Source organism: Pholcus phalangioides, unplaced genomic scaffold, assembly GCF_987345545.1.
Source record: "Pholcus phalangioides strain wild (caught in Gottingen) unplaced genomic scaffold, Ppha-v1.0 ptg000001l_1, whole genome shotgun sequence".
Classification (NCBI taxonomy): Eukaryota; Metazoa; Arthropoda; class Arachnida; order Araneae; family Pholcidae; genus Pholcus; species Pholcus phalangioides.
The window spans coordinates 1,917,820-1,941,559 of record NW_028301594.1 but is presented as its reverse complement, the minus strand read 5'-3'; the positions used below and the strand labels follow the sequence as shown (position 1 = coordinate 1,941,559).

Sequence of the window (23,740 nt, the reverse complement as noted above, 5' to 3'; positions counted from 1 at the left end):
CGGGAAGGTAATTCGTATTGCACTGGGTGTGCGGGATGGAAAAGAAAGGTTAAGAACCACTGGAAATCAAGCATCAAATACATTTTTTTTTTGCTCTAACCCTTTAAGAGACAATGACGAGATATCTCGCCTCCATAAAAGTCTCTCACTTTATCATTGACAAGCCCAGATAGTTTGTAAAAATGATGGAAAACTTTTCCTTATACCCCTAGTTTGCACCTGCAGAATATCGGAGAATAAAGCCTACTTCATTAAAAAAAATATGGCATTTTGAATGGGGGGTTTAGTGATTTCTAATTGCCGCTTGAAGGGCTAATAATAATATTAATATTCGATTGTACGTAGGGCTGAAACCTTATCATATGATTCCGGTGTATTCCGCAACGAAGTATGGCGTCGTTGGAGCGACTAAAAACTTCGGGGTTGGTATGAGATTTCTCAATAAAGTCTAAAATATGCGCAAGTTGTTGTTCCTAACACCTTTTATGCATGGCGGTGAATTGTTGGCGATGAATTTTCCTCACGAGCGTTGGAACGAGGCATTAGAATCGCTTTATTAATTAATTTCTTTCCTCAATTAATTTAGCATGAATTTAACATGATTTTAATGTCGAATGCAATAAGTAACATAATTTAACACGGAATAAATCATTTTTCAAATGATTCTAAATCATTTCCAATATTAATATTTTCAGAGTGATTATTATTACAAAAAGCACGGCATCATCTTCGGTTCGATTTGTCCAGGGCCAGTGGACACCATAATGTTCAACTGTGACTTCCAGAAAACATCCTTGGACCGTGATGGGGGTGATATTCTATGCCAAAGTGTGACGCAAATAAGGTAAGGGAGTGGGAAATTTCTGGTTTGAAGCTAAGACCACGTGATTCGTATTTTCCAGTTTTACCATCAGGATTTTTTTGATACATAATTTCTTTTGCGTTGTACACATTTATATGCATTATACATTTATACAGTATATGGCGGGCAAAAAGTCCGTAGAAACTTTAAAAAAGAATAAAAACCATCGCTAGGTCACGGGAGTTTCTTTGACAGGAAAAAAAAATACAAATACAACGCCACAACAGGCAAATTGCCCAACGAGGTGGCTAACTTAAGAACATCATGGATCCCCGAGCCATTTTTTGGAGGCCTTACCTACTACTGCTCCACCACACATGCACCCCCCCCCCCCCGCGGAACCCCAACGAATCGGTACAAGTGGGAATGTGCGTGTAGTGAAACCTGACGTGAAGTTTTGTTTCTCTGTAATTATCAATATCTTACCAACACACCACTACAGTGATAACTCAAAAAACAGCCGATAGGTGGTGCTAGTACGAGCGACTTCGGTGCGTGTACGTGTAGTGAAATCTGACGTGAAGTTTTGTTTCTCTGTAATGCTTGTTATGTGTAGTGCTGCCATCTGCCAGCAGTTTTTCAAACTATGAGTGAAGTGCTATGATTGAATGATTTATCGTTGTAGGAATGTTGCGCTCTGTGGCGAGACTTTTTAACGGGGAGATCGGCTCGCATTTGCGCCTTGAAGTTGGGAACCACAGATAATCAACTTCAGCCGACCACCACTGTGGGGTTCGAACCCGGATCCTCGCATCGCGAGTCCGTCACTATAACCACTCGACCACCACAGCGGCAAGTGTAGTTATCTGGAGGTGGGTGGGTTTGAACCCATGTACCCTGAACTCTTCCCATCTCTAACTCCGTATCTTACCAACCCACCACTACAGTAATAACTCAAAAAAACAGCCGATAGGTGGTGCTAGTACCAGCGACTTCGGTGTAAACATGCAAATGAGACGGTTATAAGAACTTGCGCTCCTAATCTACAACCAGTTCACCGTTGTAAACCGTGTAGGTGGACCTGCTGCACTCTGCCGTTGCTGGATTTGTGACTCACCCCTAATGTGTTATATTCTGTGGTGGTGGTGGTCATGTGCAACACATACTGCTGTAATAAACGATTTGGTGGTATTCTGTTCGTTATTTGCGTATCTTTTCTTTGACTTGTGTACGTCAGCGCCACCTGTCGGCTGTTTTTGAGTTTTTTTCCTGTCGAAAAAATTCCCGTGACCTAACGATGCTAACTCTGCAAACCGTTTCTTATTTCGGTTATTTTCGCGGTTTTCATTCATTTTTAAAGTGTCTACGCACTTTATTCCCACCCTGTACATACATACACGTATAAATATAAATATACATATATATTTTTTTAATTCCTTGTGTTTTTTTATACATAAAAATGGTTGTAGCAAAGACCATATGACCCATATTTTCCACCGACCCACCTTTTTCATGCATAAACATCCCGTTCTTCAACAAAAGTTACTTGAATTTTTCCCATTCCCTACTGAAATCGAAGATGAAGATACATAAATTTAATAAAAAAGTAAAAGTCAAAATTCATTTTGACTCACTGTACTTCACGCCAGGGCTGGATAAATCTATCGCCCTACAAACCTGGAGGATGTAAAATTTTCGACCGACTTGTATTTTTCGACCACATACTCGACGCGAGCATATACAAAAAAAATTTGAACACTTCCGTTTCCGGGCCTGGTTATCGTCAGAGTAGTGTTAGATATGGTGTTTCCATATGTGCGTTATAAGTAATTGAAAAGTCTGTCTCTGGTGAATTGGTTAGTGCACTTCTCTTGCCCGGCATGCAAGGGGACAACATCACTTTTCTTCCCAAATATCAGTTTCGGCATAACATGTAGAAAATTCAATTTCTCAGTCCCATGGATCTCTCGCAAAGCTTCTTTCTTTCAAACCGAGTACAACTCCGGTTGTGCTTATCACCATGGGCAATTTACTACTGAGTTGCGCCGGATGTGTGAGTGTGTGTACCTAACAGTCTGAGTGCGTCTATAGTGTTGTGTCTGATTTTTCAGTGTTTCATCTATATTTCAGAAGTTCAGTGAGTGAAGTATAAAATGATTGAGCATTTGTACCATTGTGTGTGTGTGTGTGTGCAGGCCTGTCGCTCTCTTTGGCGAGACTTCATCGGGGAGATTGGCTCCCATTCGCACCTCGAGGTTGGGAACCACAGAAAATCAACTTAAGCCGACCATCACTGTGGTGACGGTTGAGTTCGAACCCGGGTCTTCGCGATGGGGGGTGGGGGGGGGGGGTCTTTCACTATGACCAATCCGCTGATATCCCGCAAGGGACAGAGCGGGGGCCGTGTTTGGTGTTATGTGTATGTGTCACTATGACCCCTCGACCATCATAGCTGTGAATCGCACAGCTGATCTTGTTGATTTCGGATGACGACTGAAAAAGGTTAAGAACCCCTGATGTATAAGATCACGTTAAGACAGTTTTTCAGCAACCCCCCCCCCCCCCACAAGTTTCTTGTAGTTCCGGTATTGTCTTTGCGCACCTCTACGATTCGATAAAAATATTTCTACGCTTACGTATTTCTGAAACACTTTGTAAATTTACTCAATTTAATGCAAAACATGTACGAAAGAACAACGTGATAGCTATTTATAATTATTTTTTCATAATTATTTTTATAATGATTACAGCCCGGATACTATAGGCAAAGCATTGGTGCAAATCTTGAAAGACGGCAGAAATGGTGCTCTACTGCACATCGGTGAAGACTCCAAATTCGGTTACGTCTAAAAAAAAACCAGCCAAAATTCTGAGACAATGTGTAACTTAATGGGAAATAAAATCTCCACTTATTCACACGCTATTTCATGGTCTGATTTTATTAATTCATCGTCCGCATGTTGTTGTTTCCGGATAAAACATTCACGGCAGAAGTGGCTAATTCAAAAAAAAGTCCTTTTTCCGTTCTTCCAATTCTTTACCCTCAGCAGCGACTTCAGACCAATCTTCGATGAATTGTTTCACCTGCGTCAAGGATATCGAGAAAATTAGTTTCAGCATTTTCTTTCACCACTTTACTATCAAGGACGTGATATCGCGTCCAAACGCCATTGGAGTAAATTCAAGTAAGTCTATCTATTTTCTCTCCTCATCTCCGTGATGAGGAGGTTAAAAAAATGGTTAAATAGGTTCTGAAGGTTTTTTAACAACTGGCTGTTGCGAAGATATATTTTGGAAAGAGAGAAAATTCAACTGCCTCTGCGGGGAATCGAACCCACGTCCTTTCACTTTCCGGGTGAACGCCCTAGACCACTAGACTACAGAGGCATCGAATCTCTCAATTTTTCCTTGGAGCTCGTGTACACTGAGAGGGACCGTACATGGACGGCCGGACCAGACTCAGGCCAAGCTCACAACTGCCGACGCTGCCACCAGATGGCGACTTATACAAGGATGAGTTGTGAGCTTGGCCTAGTCTGGTCCGGCCGTCCATGTACGGTCCCTCTCAGTGCACACGAGCTCCAAGAAAAGATTGAGAGATTCGGTGCCTCTGTAGTCTAGTTGTCTAGGGCGTTCACCCGGAAAGTGAAAGGACGTAGGTTTGATTCCCCGCAGGGGCAGCTGAATTTTCTCTCTTCCCAAAAAAAAAAAATATCGTCGCAACATCCAGTTGTTAAAACCTTCGTATGATAGCGGAGAGTGACGCCACATCATTGTGTAAGTCGGCATCTGGTGGCAGCGTCAGCAGTTGTGAGCTTGGCCTGAGTCTGGTCCGGCCGTCCATGTACGGTCCCTCTCAGTGTACACGAGCTCCAAGGAAAAATTGAGAGATTCGATGCCTCTGTAGTCTAGCGGTCTAGGGCGTTCACCCGGAAAGTGAAAAGACGTGGGTTCGATTCCCCGCAGGGGCAGCTGAATTTCCTCTCTTTCCAAAATATATCTTCGCAACAGCCAGTTGTTAAAAAACCTTCGTATGGTAGCGAAGAGTGACGTCATCCTTGTATAAATAGGTTCTACTATATACATGTATATAAGAGGGGATAGAGAACAGGTGGGTGAGGGTGAAAAAAGAAATATACTTCATACCTACTGTCTCATTGTCATTCACGTATTACGTCAGCATCGATGGGGAGGAGGAGGGGGTTTCTGATTTTCTGATTCTTGATGCCAATGGGAAAGGGGGTGTTTCGAAGATGCTTACCGCATCAATCACCCTTTACGAAGATATGAAATATTCTTAATGACATCTTATTCGGTGCGCCGAAAACGGAAAAACCTTTCGATAGTTATTGGGCATCTGAACTAACATTCTCCCCTATTGATAAGTCCCCTACAGAGCCACTTTATTGATCTCTAAATGTTTCGCGGATCCTTCAAGTGCTCTTTATATGTGTCCGGGCCGCTTAAGTGCTCTGGAACTGTGCCACATGTTACTCAATGGATCTCTAAATGTGCCACGGGCCACTTAAATGATCCGGAATTGTGCCATGGGTCATTTTAGCGATTTGTAAATGTGCCGCTTAGTTCATTTTTACAAAATTAGGTTTGGGGGGCAAGCAACATCAGATAACCTTGAGGGCCACATTTGGTCTGCGGGTCAAGGGTTTCCCATAAGTGGCTTAAAGGGTGAGTCGCAATTAATTCCTTAAAAGGAAATTTTGAGTTTTTACCCTTCAAATAGCATTGAAATTAACAGAAATTGATTATAATTACACATATAAAGGTATTTTCTTTCGAAATTTTTAATTTTTTTTGCATTACAAATTTTTTTTTCATCTGGGGGGGGGAAGGTGCACGAGCTCCCTATGCCCCCCACCCTACCGCGTACGCTACTGATCCCACCAATATGCGTTAGGACGTAGGGGGCAGTACTGACGAAATTTTGCTGACAAGTGGGGTGGGGTCAGAGTTTTGCTGACGTGGGGGAGGGGGGGAGAGGGGTAAAAATGGCAAAAAAATTTGCTGACGTAATACTTGATCGGCCCCTTATCTGTAAGTATTACAAATGAGAGAGAGAAGGTGAGAGAGATAGAATATATAGTAATATATATATATACTGTTTACCTTACTTTTCTACTTTTTCCCCTTCCTTTTCCTAACGTGCCATTACGTTAGAACAAGGTCATCATATTTATCGCCGATTCGTCAGAGATCATCTAAATTTCTTGCCAATCTCTGGTAAGCGAAGTGGTTGAACATTCGAACCGACTAAGGCTTTGTTAAGGCTATGACGTATTCACGGGATTGGAGGCGGGTGTTTAACGGATTACTCCCCAGGACGGGAATTTGAGGAACGGGAGGTTAAGAAAACATATTAAACGGATTTATCACATTTAGAACGTGTAACATATGCATTTCTTCCGTTTAGACTATGACGAGATATCTCGTCCGCATCAGGGAAGTGGTCAAGAGTGACATTCCGAATAATAATCTAAGAATGAGTGACATTCTAATAATAATAACAATAATAATGCTAAATATGATATTAACTTTTTCCATCTGCCGAATAGGGTTGCTGTGCCTCGGCGTAATTTTGTCGAAACTGCAGACAGTCATGTACATGCTCGCAATAGCCCTGAATAAAAAAAAATACATTAAAAAAATGAATGTCAAAGCAGCGTAACGAAGTAACGAATGTAACATACGCATATGGCGATATTTTTCACTTTTATACCTCCCTCCCTCGGTGCTGAAATTTCCTGCTCACGTGATTCGAAGGATACGCTACCTTTTCGGATAGTGCGGGCCACTTCAATGGTTTAAAAACGTATCGTGGGCCACTTGAGTGATCTATAAATGTGTCTTTGCTCACTCAAGTGATCTATAAATGTGTCTTTGCTCACTTAAGTGATCTATAAATGAGTCTTTGCTCACTTAAGTGATCCAAAAATTTGCCGCGGGTCACTAAAATGATCCGATAATGTGCCGCTTAGTTCATTTTTATAAAATTAGGCTTGAGGTCATCAGATGACTCCCAGTGCCACATTTGGCACACAGGCCATGGGCTAAGCATGTATGTTCCAAGATCATATACGATAAGTTTCGTGATGTTTTTAATGAATAAAACTTGTGACGAGACGCATCTTCTAATGTCACTTGTCGATCTAATTTATGACAAAACAAAAATTACATGATAATTTGTCCGGTCTCGGTGGTCCTGATCTTGTTGACTTGCTCGACTTGGTGGTAACGACAGTCTGCGGCGAGCACCTTGTCCAGCCAACATTCCCGTTCCCGTTGAAGCTCTACGACCCTGTTACGGTTGGCCAGAATCTGGCTCTCTTGTTCCTGTTCCAACAAATAAGCATAGATGACTATTGGAAAGAAGAACAAAATGGCTCAGTGAGAAGATTACGATTATACCAGGGCTAGGATTTTTACAATCTAAAAACTGACAGAATATGTACCGTAAAAAAATGCATTTGTGCCCTAAAAAAACTGTAAACGTGCCGTAAAAATCTAAAAATATGCCTTTATAAACAGGCTGACCATGTTTCCTCGGGGAAATTACGGATAATCGCCAATCATTGTCCAAAATGATTCTTCAACCTTCTTGCAGTCGTGAACACTGCCTGCATCAAAAGAAGAGCACCCTAACGGCAAGTGTGACATACGAATTCATGAAATCAGGATGATTTCAATCCTTGAATGCAATTTGTACAAAACGTTTAATTAGAACGTTGACCAAGTGCTCCCGAGCACGAAATCGGACAAGATCATCGAGCACGCTGGGTACTTCAGGAAGCACCGTCGTGCTCGCGAGCAACGAGTTGAAGATGCTTGCTATAGGCCATGACCATAGTCCCCCAAACTTTTTGTTCTATCTCCCCCTTCAGAATTTTTTCTCTCTCATCGCCCTCGACTCAAGCGAACAAATAGGACTCTATGCTATACTCGTAGCTTCTATCGCCCCCTTCCCCCCCCCCCCCGGCTGTTCAATCGTTCACCAGGGGGCGATATTGTCCACTTTGGAAAACACTGTTATAGACACACAAATAAAATTGCCAATTTTTGCTAATATCGCTGAGAAATCACTATTCATTGCCAAAAACGATGCCAAAGATAAGTGAAATTATCAATTCTTGCTAATATCATCAAAAAATTGTCAACGTGGTACGTTAAAGAGATTTAGATGGCTTTTTTCTCAGCCAGAGATATCAAGGAAACAGTTATTTTCCGGATATTATGCTGAGGTGAGCTCGGAAAGAAAAGTCATCACGTCTCCGCCGGGACGCGAACCCAGGCCCTCTTGCATACCGGGCAAGCATGCTACCATCTACACCACTGGAGACACATGAATCTGCCTTCCTAATTTCACGCACTGTGTCGTGAGGCGCTGAAGTATGCAAGAGGGCCTGGGTTCGAGTCCCGGCGGAGACGTGATGACTTTTCTTTCCGAGCTCACCTCAGCATAATATCCGGAAAATAACTGTTTCCGTGGTAAGTTAAGCTAGTGAAGAGTGAGTTCAGGGGGGGGGGGTGGAATCACTCTTCATTGTTCTGCTAAAATATGCAAAATAATACTCAAAAGTATAAAAAATACAAAATAATGCTCAAAAAATATGGCTTAAATTCTGAAAATCATGGGGGAAAATTATGAAAAATATGTAAAATTATAGAAATCCGAGCCCTTGTGATTACATTGGAGAACAATGAAATTGCGTCCAGTCATGAAAATATACAATTCTTAACGACTTTGACTTGCTGAACACGAAAATCACCGTAAAAAAGTTTTATTGGCTGTGGGTTTCGGGATATCACCATTGCCCGACTTTGACTTGATGGGGACCCTTGACAAAAGAGGTATTGGAGACCTTCCCAAACTGTGGTCTAAGAGGTTTGATACGTCAGCAAATACAGTACATGTTGTTTGCAAATACACAAAAGAAAAAAAATTATGCACTATTTTGAATGAAAAATGTAATGTAAAATTATCTGTGAAATATCTTAACAATAAATGTTTTTTTTCGCACTCTCACGTGATCAAAATCGTTGATAATGCCATCGAAATCTAATTTTTGAGTTATCTCGGTTTCAATACACAATAAAGGTAAAGAGATGACAGTTTTTCCCCGCAGAAAACTTTGGCAAATTGATAATTTTATTTAAGAATGACCTTTCTATAATCAGTTTGATAATGGAAACATCTCTTCTAAACCTCTGGCATTGTTTAACATTTTTGGCATTGTGCAAACTTTCTCTTGTCATCGTTTCATAAATCATTTTACGGTCAAAAAGATGTGAAATTGAGGCATCGAAAAAAAAAAAAAAAAGACAGTGACACATGGAAACATATTTTTGTCATGGAGCTAGTATTGCAATAGGTGCATTGTACATGCCGTGTAAAGTCTATTACTGACTGGTATAATATTAAAATTGATATTTTCAATAGGGTTTGCTATTAATGGGCACTTTGGAAATAATATGATGTGATTTAAGGAAAATTCTTTGATTTTCCAAAATTATACCAATTATCAAAATTTGAGTAAAATACGTTCTGTTATAAATTTGGAGGCCCCATGTGTTTTAATGGGGGCCTTGGGCAAATGTTAACGTTGCACATGAGGAAATCAGGCAGTTGTTGTTACCCTGTTAACAGTTAAAAAGTGCTTTCGAACGTTATTATGTGGAGGGAAAAGTGGTAAGAACCATAAAACAACGTTACCAGGGAAGATGGTCAACCTCGATGCTTTTTAACTAGTGTTGCATGCATAGTTATAAGAGATGCTCATATCTAGTACAAGCGCAATGCAAAATGAAGCACGTGTCAGACGCCGATAAATGAACTTTTTGCGTTGTAATGTTTTCCTTTCTTTCTGTTGCGTTTCTATGTAATTTATGTTGTGTCTCTGTATTGACGAGGTTTCTATGCACAGTAGACGCAGCTTATTAGGATAATGTAATAGCAATAACCCATTTTGGTATTGCTATCACTTTCGCAAAGTATGGAACGGGCCAATATCGTAACAGGAAAAAATTTGTTTTTTGTTGTCAGGACTTTGGTTCATGGTATCTTTTTTTTTTATTCGGAAGTTTTTCTTTTCGTATAATTTGAAGCTAAGGTTGAACCAGACTCATTTCTTCCCCATAAGTTGCCGTTATGAACCTGCAAGATTATGTAGAACAGTGTTTCTCAACCTATGGTCCGCGAAGATGATATAAGTGTATTTTCATGACCTTAGTATATTACAAATTCAATAGTTTATTTTATAAAAAACTGGAACAATCGAAATTAAAGGAATGTCTCGTAATACGAGACACAAGTGGCCAAACTGTTTCCGACATTCAGACTGGTCCTTGTGTTCAGAAAGGTTGGGAAACTCTGATGTAACACTGATGAGATCAGAAGATGCTCCCCCTCCCCCATGGCCCCTACATCCTAGAGCAGGGCCCCTAGGCCGAGATTTTTTTTGCTTTCCCCCTAAGGCCAGACTTTCACGGGCCCCTTTATGATGAATTTATAGCGTGAAAAACAAAAAATGATGAAAATCGTCATGGGCCCCAGGGCTTATTAAAAAGTACCGCGGTTCTCGTTATACACATTGGACAGTTCCATTCTAATTCCTCACAATTTTCGAACGATATGAAAAAAAAGGCATGATTCAACATGTTGAAACCAGTTATGTGGGAAATAAAAATGGAGTTGCCCCGTTTCCATACGCCTCGTTCTACCAAATGGGATGTATGGTCATCGTACTTACAACCATGATTTTTTCGGATATAGTTATCAATCGGCTATTGTTATCAGAAATCTCCAGTCCCGATGTAATCACATAAAATTATTATATTTGTTGTTGTCTATCAAAGTATGTTGTTTTTTCTGAATGCTTATTTTGTTTCAAATATACATGTACTTATCTTGCATATTGAATGTACAATTTAGCTTTTATACGGTCAAATTCGTGTTCAGATCATAGAATTGCATAAGAAATTACTACAGTTGTTTCAGACGCAGAGACTTTGTCAAAATTTGTTGTGCAGTGTTATTTGACCTACCATTTTGTATATACGTGTCTTGTGTATTTCTACGTCGATAGCTTCCAGCTCACGAGTCTCCAGCTCGACCAATTCCTTTAAAGAAAAATCGAACTAACTTATAAACGATTACAGTGAAAAATTCAACTTAATTTTAGAAAAATAAGAACTCATGCTATGCGTTGCAAAGAATAAGCGAGAAGAGAAAGCATTCATTTTTTTATGCAAATTCATTCAGTCAAGTGATAGCAAATCATGAATGCTTCCAGGACCAGGAAAAGAGATCGGCGTATGATTAATTGATTATTTGTGATGGCACCGTACTGAGAATTTACGAGGATTACCACGAATATAGAACGAAGAAGAGTTTCTGGTCCAAATGGTTTTCCACCGAAATAAAAGTGTGGTAAAAGCCATACTTATTTACGTGATAAAAAGTATGCAGGTTGTCCTAAAACTCTACCGCTGAAATGCAAAGACTAAAAATTTTTCCAGTGCAACCCAGGGTCGTAAATGAATTTTTATTATCAGCGCATGTTGGAATTCATTGACATTATTCACGCATAAGTCGATTGCAATCATGGGTTTCGTCGGAAATCTTGTTTGTCTTAAAGAGAGTGTACTATCACCTCCCATCATTTTGACGGTAGAGTCCTGAAACACCCTCTATATACGTATAATGAACTACCAAAGTATGATTGCTCAGAGGTGGGACGATAGAGAGAGAAAGAGAGAGATAGACGGATTTCTTTCCCGGCCAAAGAGTTAAGCCCCCCCCCCTTCCTGGGCTATTTGCTGAAATTAAGAGAAGCTACTAATGCTTCTACTTCAGTGCCTCACGCAACAGTGAGTGAAATAAGGAAGGCAGGGTAGTGTCTCCATCGGTGTAGATGGTAGCATGCTTGTGCCCGGTTTGCTTGAGGGCCTGGGTTCGGGTTCCGGTGGAGACCAGATGATTATTATTTCCAAGTTCACCTCTGCGTAATATCCAGAAAATATCTGTTTCCTTTAAGTAAGAAATCATTTGAAGTCACGCATTCTATATACAGAAATAAATTAATTTTTAGAGAGATTCAACTTCAAAACCCAAAGAGTGTGTATATAATGAACTCACCTTGTTTATAAAAGAAAGAGTATCGTAGTAGGCGATGAGATCGTAAACGTTCTCGAACTGTCAAAAAATAGAGAAATAAAATGAAAAAAGGTCGGCTTTGTGCAGTGAAACTATTTAAAAAGGGCAACCAAGAGATCAGACATTTTGCCAGCTTAGACAAAGGTGTCTCTTATTCAGAGATAAATAAGTTCTTATTGAAAGTGACACGGATCAGAACATCCGTCTTTTAAATAGAGATGTCCCACCGCCTATCCGGAGTGTCCCTTAAACGGAGGGTTGACTGTTTACGAAAAATCTCAGTTTTTGTTTGATACATACTAGCAGATAATGCATGCATGCACCTAATTACTTAAGATGCAATCGATTGCATTATATAGGAGCGGTTCTCTACATTTCGCGCTCCAAGTACTCACTGGAAAGGCGTAAAATGCTTGAGTACCCAAGAAACGCGCGGTTGCTTACCACATAGGTGTGAATGCGTAGGATACCTGCTTATCGCTACTGCGGACATGAGGAATGCTCACTTACTTTTATAAATGCTTATATACCTCTTGAAATATATATATTAGGTCTACGTTTTCCTAGGAGTGTCTAAAAATGGTCCTGTCGCTAAAAAAACACTTGCGCATTCTGAGAAACAAAAAGGAGGTTTGCATACTCTTATCAAATGTGCGATTGCCTGTTTTCAAACATGCGTAATATACTCACCACCTTCGCACATGTGTATATACCCTTCCAGACTAGTGTAGGATGCTAAAATAGTTAAGAAGTGTGAATCCCTAGAAATACCTAGGGAGTTTGGCCACAAGAAAGTTGTGGCACCGCACGTACTCCCAGAATTATGTAGGGAGCTTGCGTAACCCCCCCCCCCTTCCCATTATCTTGCGTTTGTATATAATTATTATTAACCCTTCAACGATTACCACTATTGCGCCATATTACTACAGTATTACTCTTTTACTACTTCGCTCTTTTTTTGCGCCACTGATGTTAATTTTTTTGCGTATCTCTGATAGTCTCGTCAGATCATGTACTCACAGGGATACGTGAACCACATTTTGGTTGGAAGCAGCTGCATTATTAAAGGGAAGGAATTTTGTACGTACTTGATGAGATGCGGCCACCACAGATTCGAGAAACTGGTGGCATGGCAGATACTTCTTCAAAGAGTTTTCAAGATTATGTTTCTTCTTGATTAGTCTCTCACGTTCCATCTTTAGTCTGGAAACAAGAAGAAAAGTTTATATAATAGCTCACTATCTTCAAGGAATAGTTGCCATATGACAACCCATTCATTCATTCAAACCTAGCACAACTCCGGTCTATCGCCATAGGAAATTTACTACCGATTGAGTTGTGCCTAAGACAACTTATTCAATCAATCGATATGTTGATTGATATCAAATGAGAAATCAATTGGGCGTTTTGACGGCACTACCTCCGGCTCGCGAACCAAATATGGCCCACCAAGGGTTCCATTTGGCTCGCGAAGGGTTTTCCAGTAGAAAAACTATCGATACTCACAACATGATAAATACCAGGCTGACCATATTCCCTTCATACTAATACGGGATCCATATGGGATAGCTCCAATTATCACGAAAAAAGAAGAAGAAAAAAGAAAAATTCAAAGGCAAGTGAAGCTGCTAACCACAGCCAAAAAATTGTCAAAGGCTAGTAAAGTTATTACAGCAAAAAATTGTCAAAAGTAAATAGCCCTTTTCAGACCCAGTACTGACAACCGTAGAGCTGTCTTTACCCCCCCCCCCTCTGTAGATATTATTTTGAACATCAGCAGGATCTTCAGCCCTGACGCCAACAATAAAATCCATAATCTCTGAAGTCAGGGCTGAACACCCTTGAGGTAAAAAAAAACAAACCCCTCCCCCAGTTATGCGTAAGTGTTTGAAAAGGTTAAAGTTGCCAACTATAACTGAAATTGCTGAAAAATTGTCAATGGCGGGAATAGTAGGCTACTCAAAATCGCAAAGGGTTAAAATGTAATCCATCATACAAAAAGGTATATACTGTATTTATCAAATATATCAGATGAATATACAGTTTTCATATTCTTCATATATATAGTATATAACTAATTATGGTAGAGTTATAATTGTCATATAATTTATAAGTTAAAAATTTATCTCAATTATTAAAAGGTTCAATGTCAATTCTTGATTTTAAAAATTCGAGTGAGAAAATAAGGGGGAAATGGGACATTTTATGAAAAAGTTGGGACAACCAAATTTACTGGAATGTTCCGTAAAATATAGGTTACCGTCATATATATATATATATATATATATGACACACACACACATGAAGGGTCGTATAAAAGTTCTAAAGAGGTATCGGAATAAAGTTGAGAATGGACAGCATAAAAGGCATTGGAATCATACCTCTACGACTAGCGGTTGATGAGATAAATACAAATACAAATACAACGCCACAACAGGCAAATTGCCCAACGAGGTGGCTGATTTAAGAACATCATGGATCCCCGAGCCCCTGCCTACTACTGCTACACCACACATGCACCCCCCCCCCCCGCGGAACCCCCCAACGAATCGGTACATGCGGGAATGTGCGTGTACGTGTAGTGCAACCTGACGTAAAGTTTGTTTCTGTGTAATGCTTGTTATGTGTAGTGCTGTCATCTGCCCCCAGTTTTACTAACTATGAGTGAAGTGTTATGGTTGAATGATTTACCGTTGTAGGACTGTTGCTCTCTGTGGCGAGACTTTTTAACGGGGAGATCGGCTCGCATTTGCGCCTTGAAGTTGGGAACCACAGAAAACCAACTTCAGCCGACCACCACTGTGGGGTTCGAACCCGGATTCTCGCATCACGAGTCCGTCACTATAACCACTCGACCACCACAGCGGCGAGATAAATGCCGCATTAGCACTTACAGGACACCCTGTATATACGAGTAAATACGTATACAGGGTGGGTAATATCGGCCGCCCAAAAATTACATACGTTATTCCTTTGTGAAAAACTAATGTAGAAAAGTATTTTCCCGTTTTATAGAATCGGACGAATGTTAAGGGAGTTATAACGTTTTGAAAGTTTGTGACGTGTCAGTTTTGTAACGGTCAGTTACGCGCCAAACATCCAACGGAAAAAAGAAATTCCCCATGCATCGGATTGCCGCCACTGAGCTATAAGTAAAGCTTACTTATAGCTCAGTGATTGCCGCTAATTGAAAATGAACTGAAATATTCAATCCCGATAGAAGCCAAGTTCAGTTATTTTCTTTCACGATTGGTGCTTTTTTCCTCTTCGTATAGAGTGATGTTAGGGGCCGTTCAAGTATTACGCCATCATCGATAAGGGGGGGGGGGTGTTCCGATTTGCTGACTTTTGATGACAAGGGGGGAGGGGGTTTGGATAATGCTTACGTCATCAACCACCCTTGAGTTAGGATTCAGAGGGGCAGAGCTGATGAAGAAATTTTGCTGACGGGGTGGGGGGTCAAAAATGGCTAAAGATTTGCTTACGTAATACTTGAACGGCCCCTTAACCTTATTATTATGTTACCTTCACCCCACTTATAGGCATCACCAGATTTGTAAAGTTGTAATGAGCCTAATGAGATCTATTTTAAAAAAAAAATTCCTAAAATCAACACTTTATTGTCAAAATGTTAATTTTGATTCATATTATAATTGTGATTGATTAATAATTTTTATTCCTTTCACTGTTAAGTCAAATTTTTTGAAGTAAAGCGCCAGGAAAAAAAACTGGTCTTGCACAACTATATAGCTTTCTTGATTACCCTCACGGTTATAGCATCGCGATCACTTTAAAAACGCCAAGTTATACGTTTGGTGCACGTTTGGTGAATTCGGCCGGATTCGAAAGCGGTGTCATCAATTTTTAATGAGTTATAACTTATTAATTAATGGTCAAATCAAAAAAGTGAAAAAACGTTTTTCCGTATTAGTTTTTCACAAGGAATCGTGTGTGTAAAATTATTTGGTGGTCGATTGTATCCACCCTGTATATAGTAGGCCTATAGTAATAGTGCGTTAGAGCTCACTTGTGGAGTTCCTCATCGATTTCAGCAACAACTTTCGTCTCCTTGAAATAGCTCGCTTCGACTTCATTCTTTTTCCTCGCTTTCTCCTTTAATAATGATAACCAGAGAGAGAGAACTTTGTTATGTATTTTTAACAAACACCAAAATTAAGAAAGCAATGGCGAAGTAATGAAAGCAGAAATTTTTTTTTTTGTGATTAACCCTTCCAATGTTTTTTTTTTCTTGCTCCGTTCTTTCAATGAAATGCATTGTTCCTTCCCCTCCCCCCTGCGGAATAGAACAGAGTGGACCGAGCCAACACCTTCTAGAGCAAGGTCTGCTAGAAGGTATTGACCGAGCACACACACACGGCCGGGCTAACTTCTTCCCCCCATGCGGAAAATCACCAAAAGTGGAAACAGTATTCTGGAGAGAAAACAGGGAAAAAATGGAATATTTTTTAGCAGATTATCTTTTTCATGCAATCACATACAGGATTTTACTTACACATACAGGTTTTAGAGATTCAGTAACAATAGACGATGTGTAGAACATATACGGGGATCAGAGGACGTCTATCGGTGAATGTTAATCATTAGAATAGGTAGCGATTTTCGGATGAGGAACAATTATTTTTTATCATTTATTTCTCGTTTTAAAACAAACCACGGGTTTTTTTTTTAACCGAGGCATTTGATTTTAAAAAACAACCAACATTAGGGACTGTTTATAAAACTTTATAGGGAAACTGTTGCGTCGAAGGCATAAGTGCTGAAGCACCCACAGCATTTTTTGGCATACATCCGAGCAAACCACAATTTATTCAAAAATCAGAATTTTTTTTACATGAAGCTCAAGCCGAGCACCAGCGCCCACGGGTTTCTTAAACTTCAGTCCACCACTGAATTTAATTCACTTTACTTGAACTGAGCTTTTAGATTCTAGCACCATGGATAAGTCAGCGACGTGAAATGAAACATATATCAAATACAAAATAAGAAAATTAGAATTTAATTCTCAAGCGTCATATCGTGTCGAAAAAGAACTATTGATTACAATTTAATGGACAAATATGTATATACGGCAATAAATGAACTGCTAGCGAACTATATAACGCTGAATTGTCGTGTATGTAAACTTGTATCCAGTCCACTCGATATACTTACCAACTCAATGCCACCATCTCGTAATACTTATAGAAACATTGGGTTGGAGCACACATAATGTACATTTTTCGGTTTTGTTATTAAATAATATTCAATTCATTGAAATTTTCAAAGTCTCTGGGTAGCAAGGTATATATGGGACCATTTTGAGTGTCCTTGGTGCATGAAGAACCCATTATAATCTTGCTTGGCAATCAAAATCAATTATGCCAGGCAATAGCAGCCACAGTGCCTTTGTTTTGCCTTTGGTCTGCTTGGGGAAGAATGAAATTTTACCGAAATATTTATTTTTAGTTTTTGATTTCTGAGGATGAGTGGGAGAAACAAACAAGTAAAAACTCAATTTCATTGTTTGTGATGCAATTATTAAAATTATTCCACACCTGAGCGAATTCCTCGAATTCTTTAAGAGCCTTCATGATGAGAGCTTCTTTCCTCTTTATCTCGTCTCTCCTCTTCTGAACCTTTCGCATCCGTGTATTGAATTCCTGAAGAAAAGAAGAGAAAAAATATAGGAAATGGTTATATATATATAGAAAAGCATTCAATATGTACACTATAGTATTAATACAAGACATTATCAAATCAAGCATTAGACGCCAATCCCTTCAAAAGGTCAAAGACATTTTATTCGGCAACAAATACGGTATCTACAGAATTTGTGTTCCCCCTTTTAGATTATGGTGGGGGGGGGGGGCACCACTTAAAGAAGGGTCGCACTTCTTGTATGAATCAGGACAACGAGCTTCTGCTTTAGAAGGTATTGATCAGGCCAAGTTTAGAAGCCCATTTTCATATGTGGAGGCCTTGATACTATAATTTACTAATTGTATACCGTAAGGTACCTTACCGCTCTGCGAACTTCCATCTCCGCATCGATTTCTTTGACTTCTTTTTGTTTCTTCAGTAATTTCGCCGTAATAGGTATCACAGCCTCGCAGCAAAGCGGAATAGCACTTTTGGAAAGAAAAGACATGCATTTCACTATGATTCGCCATCAGTACCTGCGCTTAGCAGGTTAAAAAGACATGAAAGATTATAAAAAATGCGATGATAGTTCCATAAATTCGCTATAGCTTTGTGAGTTGCGAAGAGTTAAACTAAAAACTTCTAATACGGGCGTCTATGTATATTTCACACAAGGTGCATTGACACTCGATTCCCTCATTAAATATTTCTTGGATGAGGTTGGTTTCCGAACTGTAGTACGCGCGTTAATTATTCACGGGGTTACACGCTCAGTAGGTACGCGAAAAAATATCAGCAACTACGTACAAAAAACGTGAAAGAATGAAAAAAAAAGTGGGAAGCAAATTTTCAGGTGGATACAGCCGATCTTCCTCCAGGGTCGTCTCAAGAGCATTATGGACTCCCGGGCAAGTAATGTTCAGGAACTTCTTTATAGCTGGAATTAACAGCCCGCTAATTTACATACTTACACAAAAAAATCATAGTGTCAGACTAATGATCATGAGCCGCCGCCGCCGCCGCCGCCGCCGCCTCCCGCACCTGAGTTTCGCCAGGTCGTTTCCGAGTAGGACGTTAAGACGGAAGTGATATCTCTTTCAGAAAAGTTTCTGTACCAGAAAACAGAAAAATCAGGCTAACAACATCTAAATGAGGTTCGTTAAATAAAATTCATACATTACCAGCTTTTCACTTTGGATTCCGAGCTACGCAAACTTTTAGAGAAGTACGCTTACTATACATTTCTAGGAAGCAGGCGAGCGCCCGACTCATCTATAACAAGTAATAAAGTATAATGCAAGGGAGTCCTACTCATTTACAGGGGGAACTTGAAGCATAAGTGTTCGGGAACCACTTTTCAAGGACCAGCCTCGCCACAGAGAACAACAGACCTACAACGATACAAATCTATACGTGCTTAGACTGTTACACATGCACACTTCTGGCACAACTCATTCTCTGATAAATTGCCCATAGCGGTATACTGGAGTTGTGCTTAGTTTGGAAAAAGGAAAGAAAGGTAAAAAAAGAAAAGAAAGAATGCATCACACCAGTAGAACACGAAACACGCATAACTCTGACAACATAAATACGTTACAGCCACACATACATCCAGAAGACACATTCCGGCATATACCAATTCTCTAGAAATTCCCCAGGGGAATTGTTATGAAGCGTATGTACGGTTAAGGAGTATTAGTGGTCAAGGTTAGCAACTTGATGCCAGCCTTATCAGAAATATACAATTATTTACGTGATCTCTCGTATACACACCCCTAGTCTACAGTCAATTGCTATAAATCTACACTACTTAAAAATAATATTTCTCACAATCATCAACGTGATCTCTCGTATACACACCCCTAGTCTACAGTCAATTGCTATAAATCTACACTACTTAAAAATAATATTTCTCACAATCATCAATGGGAAAATGACTCACTGTTTCATAATGTTTGAAGCTTTAGCTCCCTCTGATCCTCCCGAAGCCATCTTTTCCCCGTAGAGATTTCTCACCAAGATCACAAGGCACTGTATTCACAAAATAGTCAATACCAACCCTCTCCGACTAAAAAAAAAACCAAGAATTTGTAAGGTCTCTTCGAAACTGAAAGTAAACAAAATACATAAAAAGATAGACTTTATAATGCCTTATAACAAATCTTCTGTAGAAAATCATTTTGACTTCTTATTTCTATAACAGCGGAATAGCCTGGTGTAATTCACCTTGTTTCTTCTAGCATCGATGTGCAATTTCCATGTAGCAGAAAATACTGAACTTATCCACATTCCCATTAATTTTGACTTTATCGATCTGTCGGAATGTCCTCAATACATCACCTTAGATACGATGTATTTACAAAAAAAACTGACTATGCAGGGTAGCAAGGAAAGTCGCTAAGTCAATTTTACTGGTGAATTGTTGATCCTAGAGGCATACCTCCAATTAGAAAAAGTACCCAAATAACGTGTAGACCTAAGATACGTCATTCATGCGCAAAGGGGTTGTATAATTATTAAAATATAAAAACTGATTTTTTTTTTTATACGGAGACACCCTGTCCTCGAAAACCCAATTAGAAAGCTGCTGTCCTGTCTCTTCTGACGCCAACGAAAAAAATTCCACGTATTTAAGTGCAATATTCACTGAGATGTTTGAATTCAAAAATTGAAGGCGTATCTTATCTATGGGGATGTTGGCCTTACCCAGACACACGCGGTCCACCAGAACAGTAGGCTATCTCGGCAAATATCATTACACGCATCACGAATTTTAAAGGGAATATTGACGTGCTGCTTGCATGGACTGACCATATATCCGCAACAGAAAGTACTGGAAATTAGAATCCTAAATACAGAAAAATACGAGAAGTTGCCAAATATTGCCAAAGGTGATACTAAAGATAACCAAAGTTGTGCCAATTATCGCTAAAATGTATGCTAATGTTACACCTGGAGCTCTTCCTACCATTTACAAAACACTGTTCACTGTTTGCGGAAACCCAGGACTGTACATTACATTAAAAATAACTCCCCTCCCAAAAAAGTACAAATTAAATGCGTCTCTATTTCGTTTGAAAACAGTCGTTTTTCTTTGTCAATACAGAGGCTATATCTGTTGAGGAAACATGCACATGATGTTGCCATGATTGTGTTCTAAGTTTCTGAATCCGGTAACCCTCAGTCAACGGTAAAAAAAAAATGTAGTGACCCCATCTGTTGTGAAAAGAGATAAATGAGTCGTTATAAAAGCAATATAAGCTTGTGTCCTCATTTTGAAGTTCCCGAATCTGGCAACCCCATTTGGTGCTCTTACTTATAACCATACCATTTGGCGCTTTTTATATGGGCGATTTTTCTCCGAATTTATGGCTTCTGTTTAGTGTTAAATATGAATTTTCTTCTGTGTAAAACGTCTATAAATTTGCACAAGATTTAAACTATAAAATGTACGAAAAGAAACAAGTCAAAATACGCCAATTCGGTGTCGGTAATGAGTGGTATGGTTATAACGAAAGAGTACTCCCATTTCAGTTACAATTGGCAATTATGACTCCTACTCAAAGACCGCTCAACCTTTTGGAGAGTGCGGGCCACTTCATTGGTTTGAAAACATGTCGCGTTCCACTGTAAATGTGCCGGGTGCTCGACCACGGTAATTTATGGCATGGGTCTGAGCATCCCTAAGAAATCAAATTTCCCTACGTAAAGATCAAAACGAACACCCGCAAGTTCGGATATTGGAAAACTATGGGGATTAATTTTCTGGATGACCTCGAAATACCATGAGAATCACGTTCCAGGAATCGTGGTCAAGGAAGACTGCGATTTATATTCTAGAGAAGTTCCTGCACGACCACAGTAACCAAACTCCAAGACGAATGATCTAGTTCCGTGTGTGATTATTTGAATAACTTTTTTCTATTGAATGGCTCTAGAATTTATTTTTCGAGGCCACGATAATCAATATCTAGGAAGGCTACGACGACTACCTTAAAAGGGGATTACGAAAATAAACTTCTAGGAAAAAAGACTACGAGAACGATCAAGTTTTGGGAATCGATTAAAATTTTTGATTAGTTTAAAATTTTTTAATCGATTAATCAGTCGAAAATATTAATAGGCTATATTAATATAAAATAAATATAAAATATATTAATATATCTATATATATGATTCAAAATATTGGATAAAAAAATTCGATTAATCGACTGATTAATCGAATTTTTATCGAATATTTTTCCGTAACTATAATTTGTGGCCTCTCCGCTTCCAAGAAGATTACAGTAATTTAATTTTTTTTACTCGCAGAATCTGAAAAACAACAACACTGGTTTCAGAAAAACAAATATTGAAACATTTATTGGAGATAAAATCTAAAATACGATGAATTTTTTTGAAATGCGATTTATGCCGCTGAATCGAGACTTGATATCAAGAATGGATCATGATGCGAACTTCGAAAATGGTTACTGGGGCGGAATGTCAATAAGGAGGAGTACAAGGATCGCATGAAATTGCTCTAACCTATTTGAAGATGTCATGGCAGTAGACTAGTAGTCACCATTAAACTTGTGCTAACAATTTGAGTACGGAACTTGAAGAGCAAGCCCAATATTTCTAAGAATCAGAACGAAAGTAGCCGCCCAGGTCCTCCAAATTAGAAAATTCAAAACCACACAATAACAGGAATTCCGATGTGGCGTTGAATTTATCAGTTACCGTGTGGCTTCGGTTCTTGAAATTTGAACGAATATGCCTTAAACTTCTGAAGTTGTCTTCTCTGTAACTAAGAAGGGGGATTGAGGGAAGGAGAGAAAGAGAACCAGAATAAGGATACGAAATTCGAAACTAGTTGGGGGGGGGGGACAGAATGTCACTATAATGAGTACAAGAAAGCACATGAAATTGCTCTAAGAGATTTGAAATTGTCGTGGCAGTAAACAAGTAGCCGCTGTTAGACTTGCGCTATGTGCGTACCGAGGAGCAATTCCAACACTTCCTAGATTAAGATCCATAGTGGCAGTCCCGAGAGCGAAACTGGTAGCTCCGGCCTACCAACAAGCACGAAAGTGGCCGTCCAGGATCGAGTACGAAATTAGCCGCCCAGACCCACAAACCTGAACGGTAGTTGCAGGCCATTCAATCTAGAATGCGGTAATTTAAAACCGCAAACAAACAAGTGCAGCGCTGTATCGCCAAATTATTAGTTACCGTGGGGCTTCGTTTCTTTGAATTTAAACGAATATTTTCTGGACTAGTGCGGAGATAGGAATGTTGGAGGAGAGACAGAGAATGAGAATGGATCGTGATGCGAACTTCGAAACTAGTTACGGAGGCAGAATGTTACTAAAGAGGAGCGCGGGAAAGCCGATGGAGTGTCGCTAAGAGATTCGAAGATGAGGCAGTAAACAAGTGTGACCGCTGTTAGAAGTGCGCTAACAATGTGAGTACTGAAATGCAAGCCAACACTTGCGAGATCAATATCAAAAGTGGCAGTGAAGGTCTAGGGTTTGTTTACCCGCCGACAAACACGCAAGTGACCATCCTGCCACACCCACTAGAAAGTGTTATTTCAAACCTTTACAGGATGCGTCATTCCAAAATTGCGGTAGGCTTGTGCGGTAGTGGTTGCCGTGGGGCTTCGTTTCTTCGAATTTAACTGATTATGCCTTGCATTTTCTTCTCGGCAAATGTGGAGGGGAATGCTGGAGGAGAGCCAGAATCTGAATGAATCATGATGCGAACTTCGAAACTACTCATGGGGCATAATGTCACAAAAGCGGAGTACAAGAAAACGCATGAAAGACTTGCGGTAACAATGTGCATACTGATTTCAAGCCAAAAAATTCGAAGATTCAAACCTAAAAGGCCATCCAGGCTCTTCAAATTAGAATGCAGCCTACTAAAAACTACGGGGAGTTGCGGTGTTGCTTGAGAATTATCGGTTACCGTGGAGCTTCGCCTCTTTAAATCTTTAACGAATATGCCGTAAATTTCTGAATTTTTCTCTGCAAATAAGAGAAGGGGGACGGGGGAGGATAGACAGAAAATTAGAATGGATCAGGATGCGAACTTCAAAACTAATTACGGGGGGTAAATAGTACTGAAGAGGAGCGCAAGAAAGCACA

The 23,740-nt window shown here is 39.7% G+C and overlaps 2 protein-coding genes and 1 non-coding gene across 3 annotated transcripts in view; 1 reads left to right on the top strand and 2 right to left on the bottom strand.

Moving 5' to 3' along the window:
- Nucleotides 1–3,719, top strand: part of LOC149089654 (15-hydroxyprostaglandin dehydrogenase [NAD(+)]-like) — a 29,233-nt gene extending 25,514 nt beyond the window's left edge. Inside the window, exons 5-7 of the mRNA XM_089235299.1 lie at nucleotides 346–422; nucleotides 696–844; nucleotides 3,553–3,719. Coding sequence (XP_089091425.1) covers nucleotides 346–422; nucleotides 696–844; nucleotides 3,553–3,652 — 326 coding nt within the window. The 3' untranslated portion in view covers nucleotides 3,653–3,719. The remainder of the gene's footprint in view (nucleotides 1–345; nucleotides 423–695; nucleotides 845–3,552) is intronic.
- Nucleotides 3,720–4,115: 396 nt separating this feature from the next.
- On the bottom strand, nucleotides 4,116–4,189 carry TRNAS-GGA (transfer RNA serine (anticodon GGA)). The gene has a single exon. It is a non-coding gene; the product is annotated as a tRNA-Ser (tRNA).
- Nucleotides 4,190–6,988: 2,799 nt separating this feature from the next.
- LOC149089652 (coiled-coil domain-containing protein 42 homolog) lies at nucleotides 6,989–22,892 on the bottom strand. The gene is made up of 9 exons (XM_089234506.1): nucleotides 22,824–22,892; nucleotides 19,552–19,677; nucleotides 17,992–18,097; nucleotides 17,525–17,629; nucleotides 15,997–16,082; nucleotides 13,058–13,172; nucleotides 11,952–12,008; nucleotides 10,859–10,933; nucleotides 6,989–7,150 (listed from the first exon to the last, which is right to left on the bottom strand). Exons 2-9 carry the CDS (start codon nucleotides 19,599–19,601, stop codon nucleotides 6,989–6,991), a joined length of 756 nt encoding a protein of 251 aa, XP_089090632.1. The 5' UTR covers nucleotides 19,602–19,677; nucleotides 22,824–22,892.
- Between the last annotated feature and the right edge of the window lie 848 nt (nucleotides 22,893–23,740).

Excerpts from the sequence above, each read along its gene's own strand:
- LOC149089652 (XM_089234506.1), bottom strand. The coding sequence starts at position 19,601 with ATGGCTTCGGGAGGATCAGAGGGAGCTAAAGCTTCAAACATTATGAAA. Across the intron at positions 18,098-19,551 it reads GCTTCAAACATTATGAAACA|TGCTATTCCGCTTTGCTGCG; the intron begins GTGAGTCATTTT and ends TCTTTCCAAAAG. Across the intron at positions 16,083-17,524 it reads AATTCGAGGAATTCGCTCAG|GAGAAAGCGAGGAAAAAGAA; the intron begins GTGTGGAATAAT and ends TCATTATTAAAG.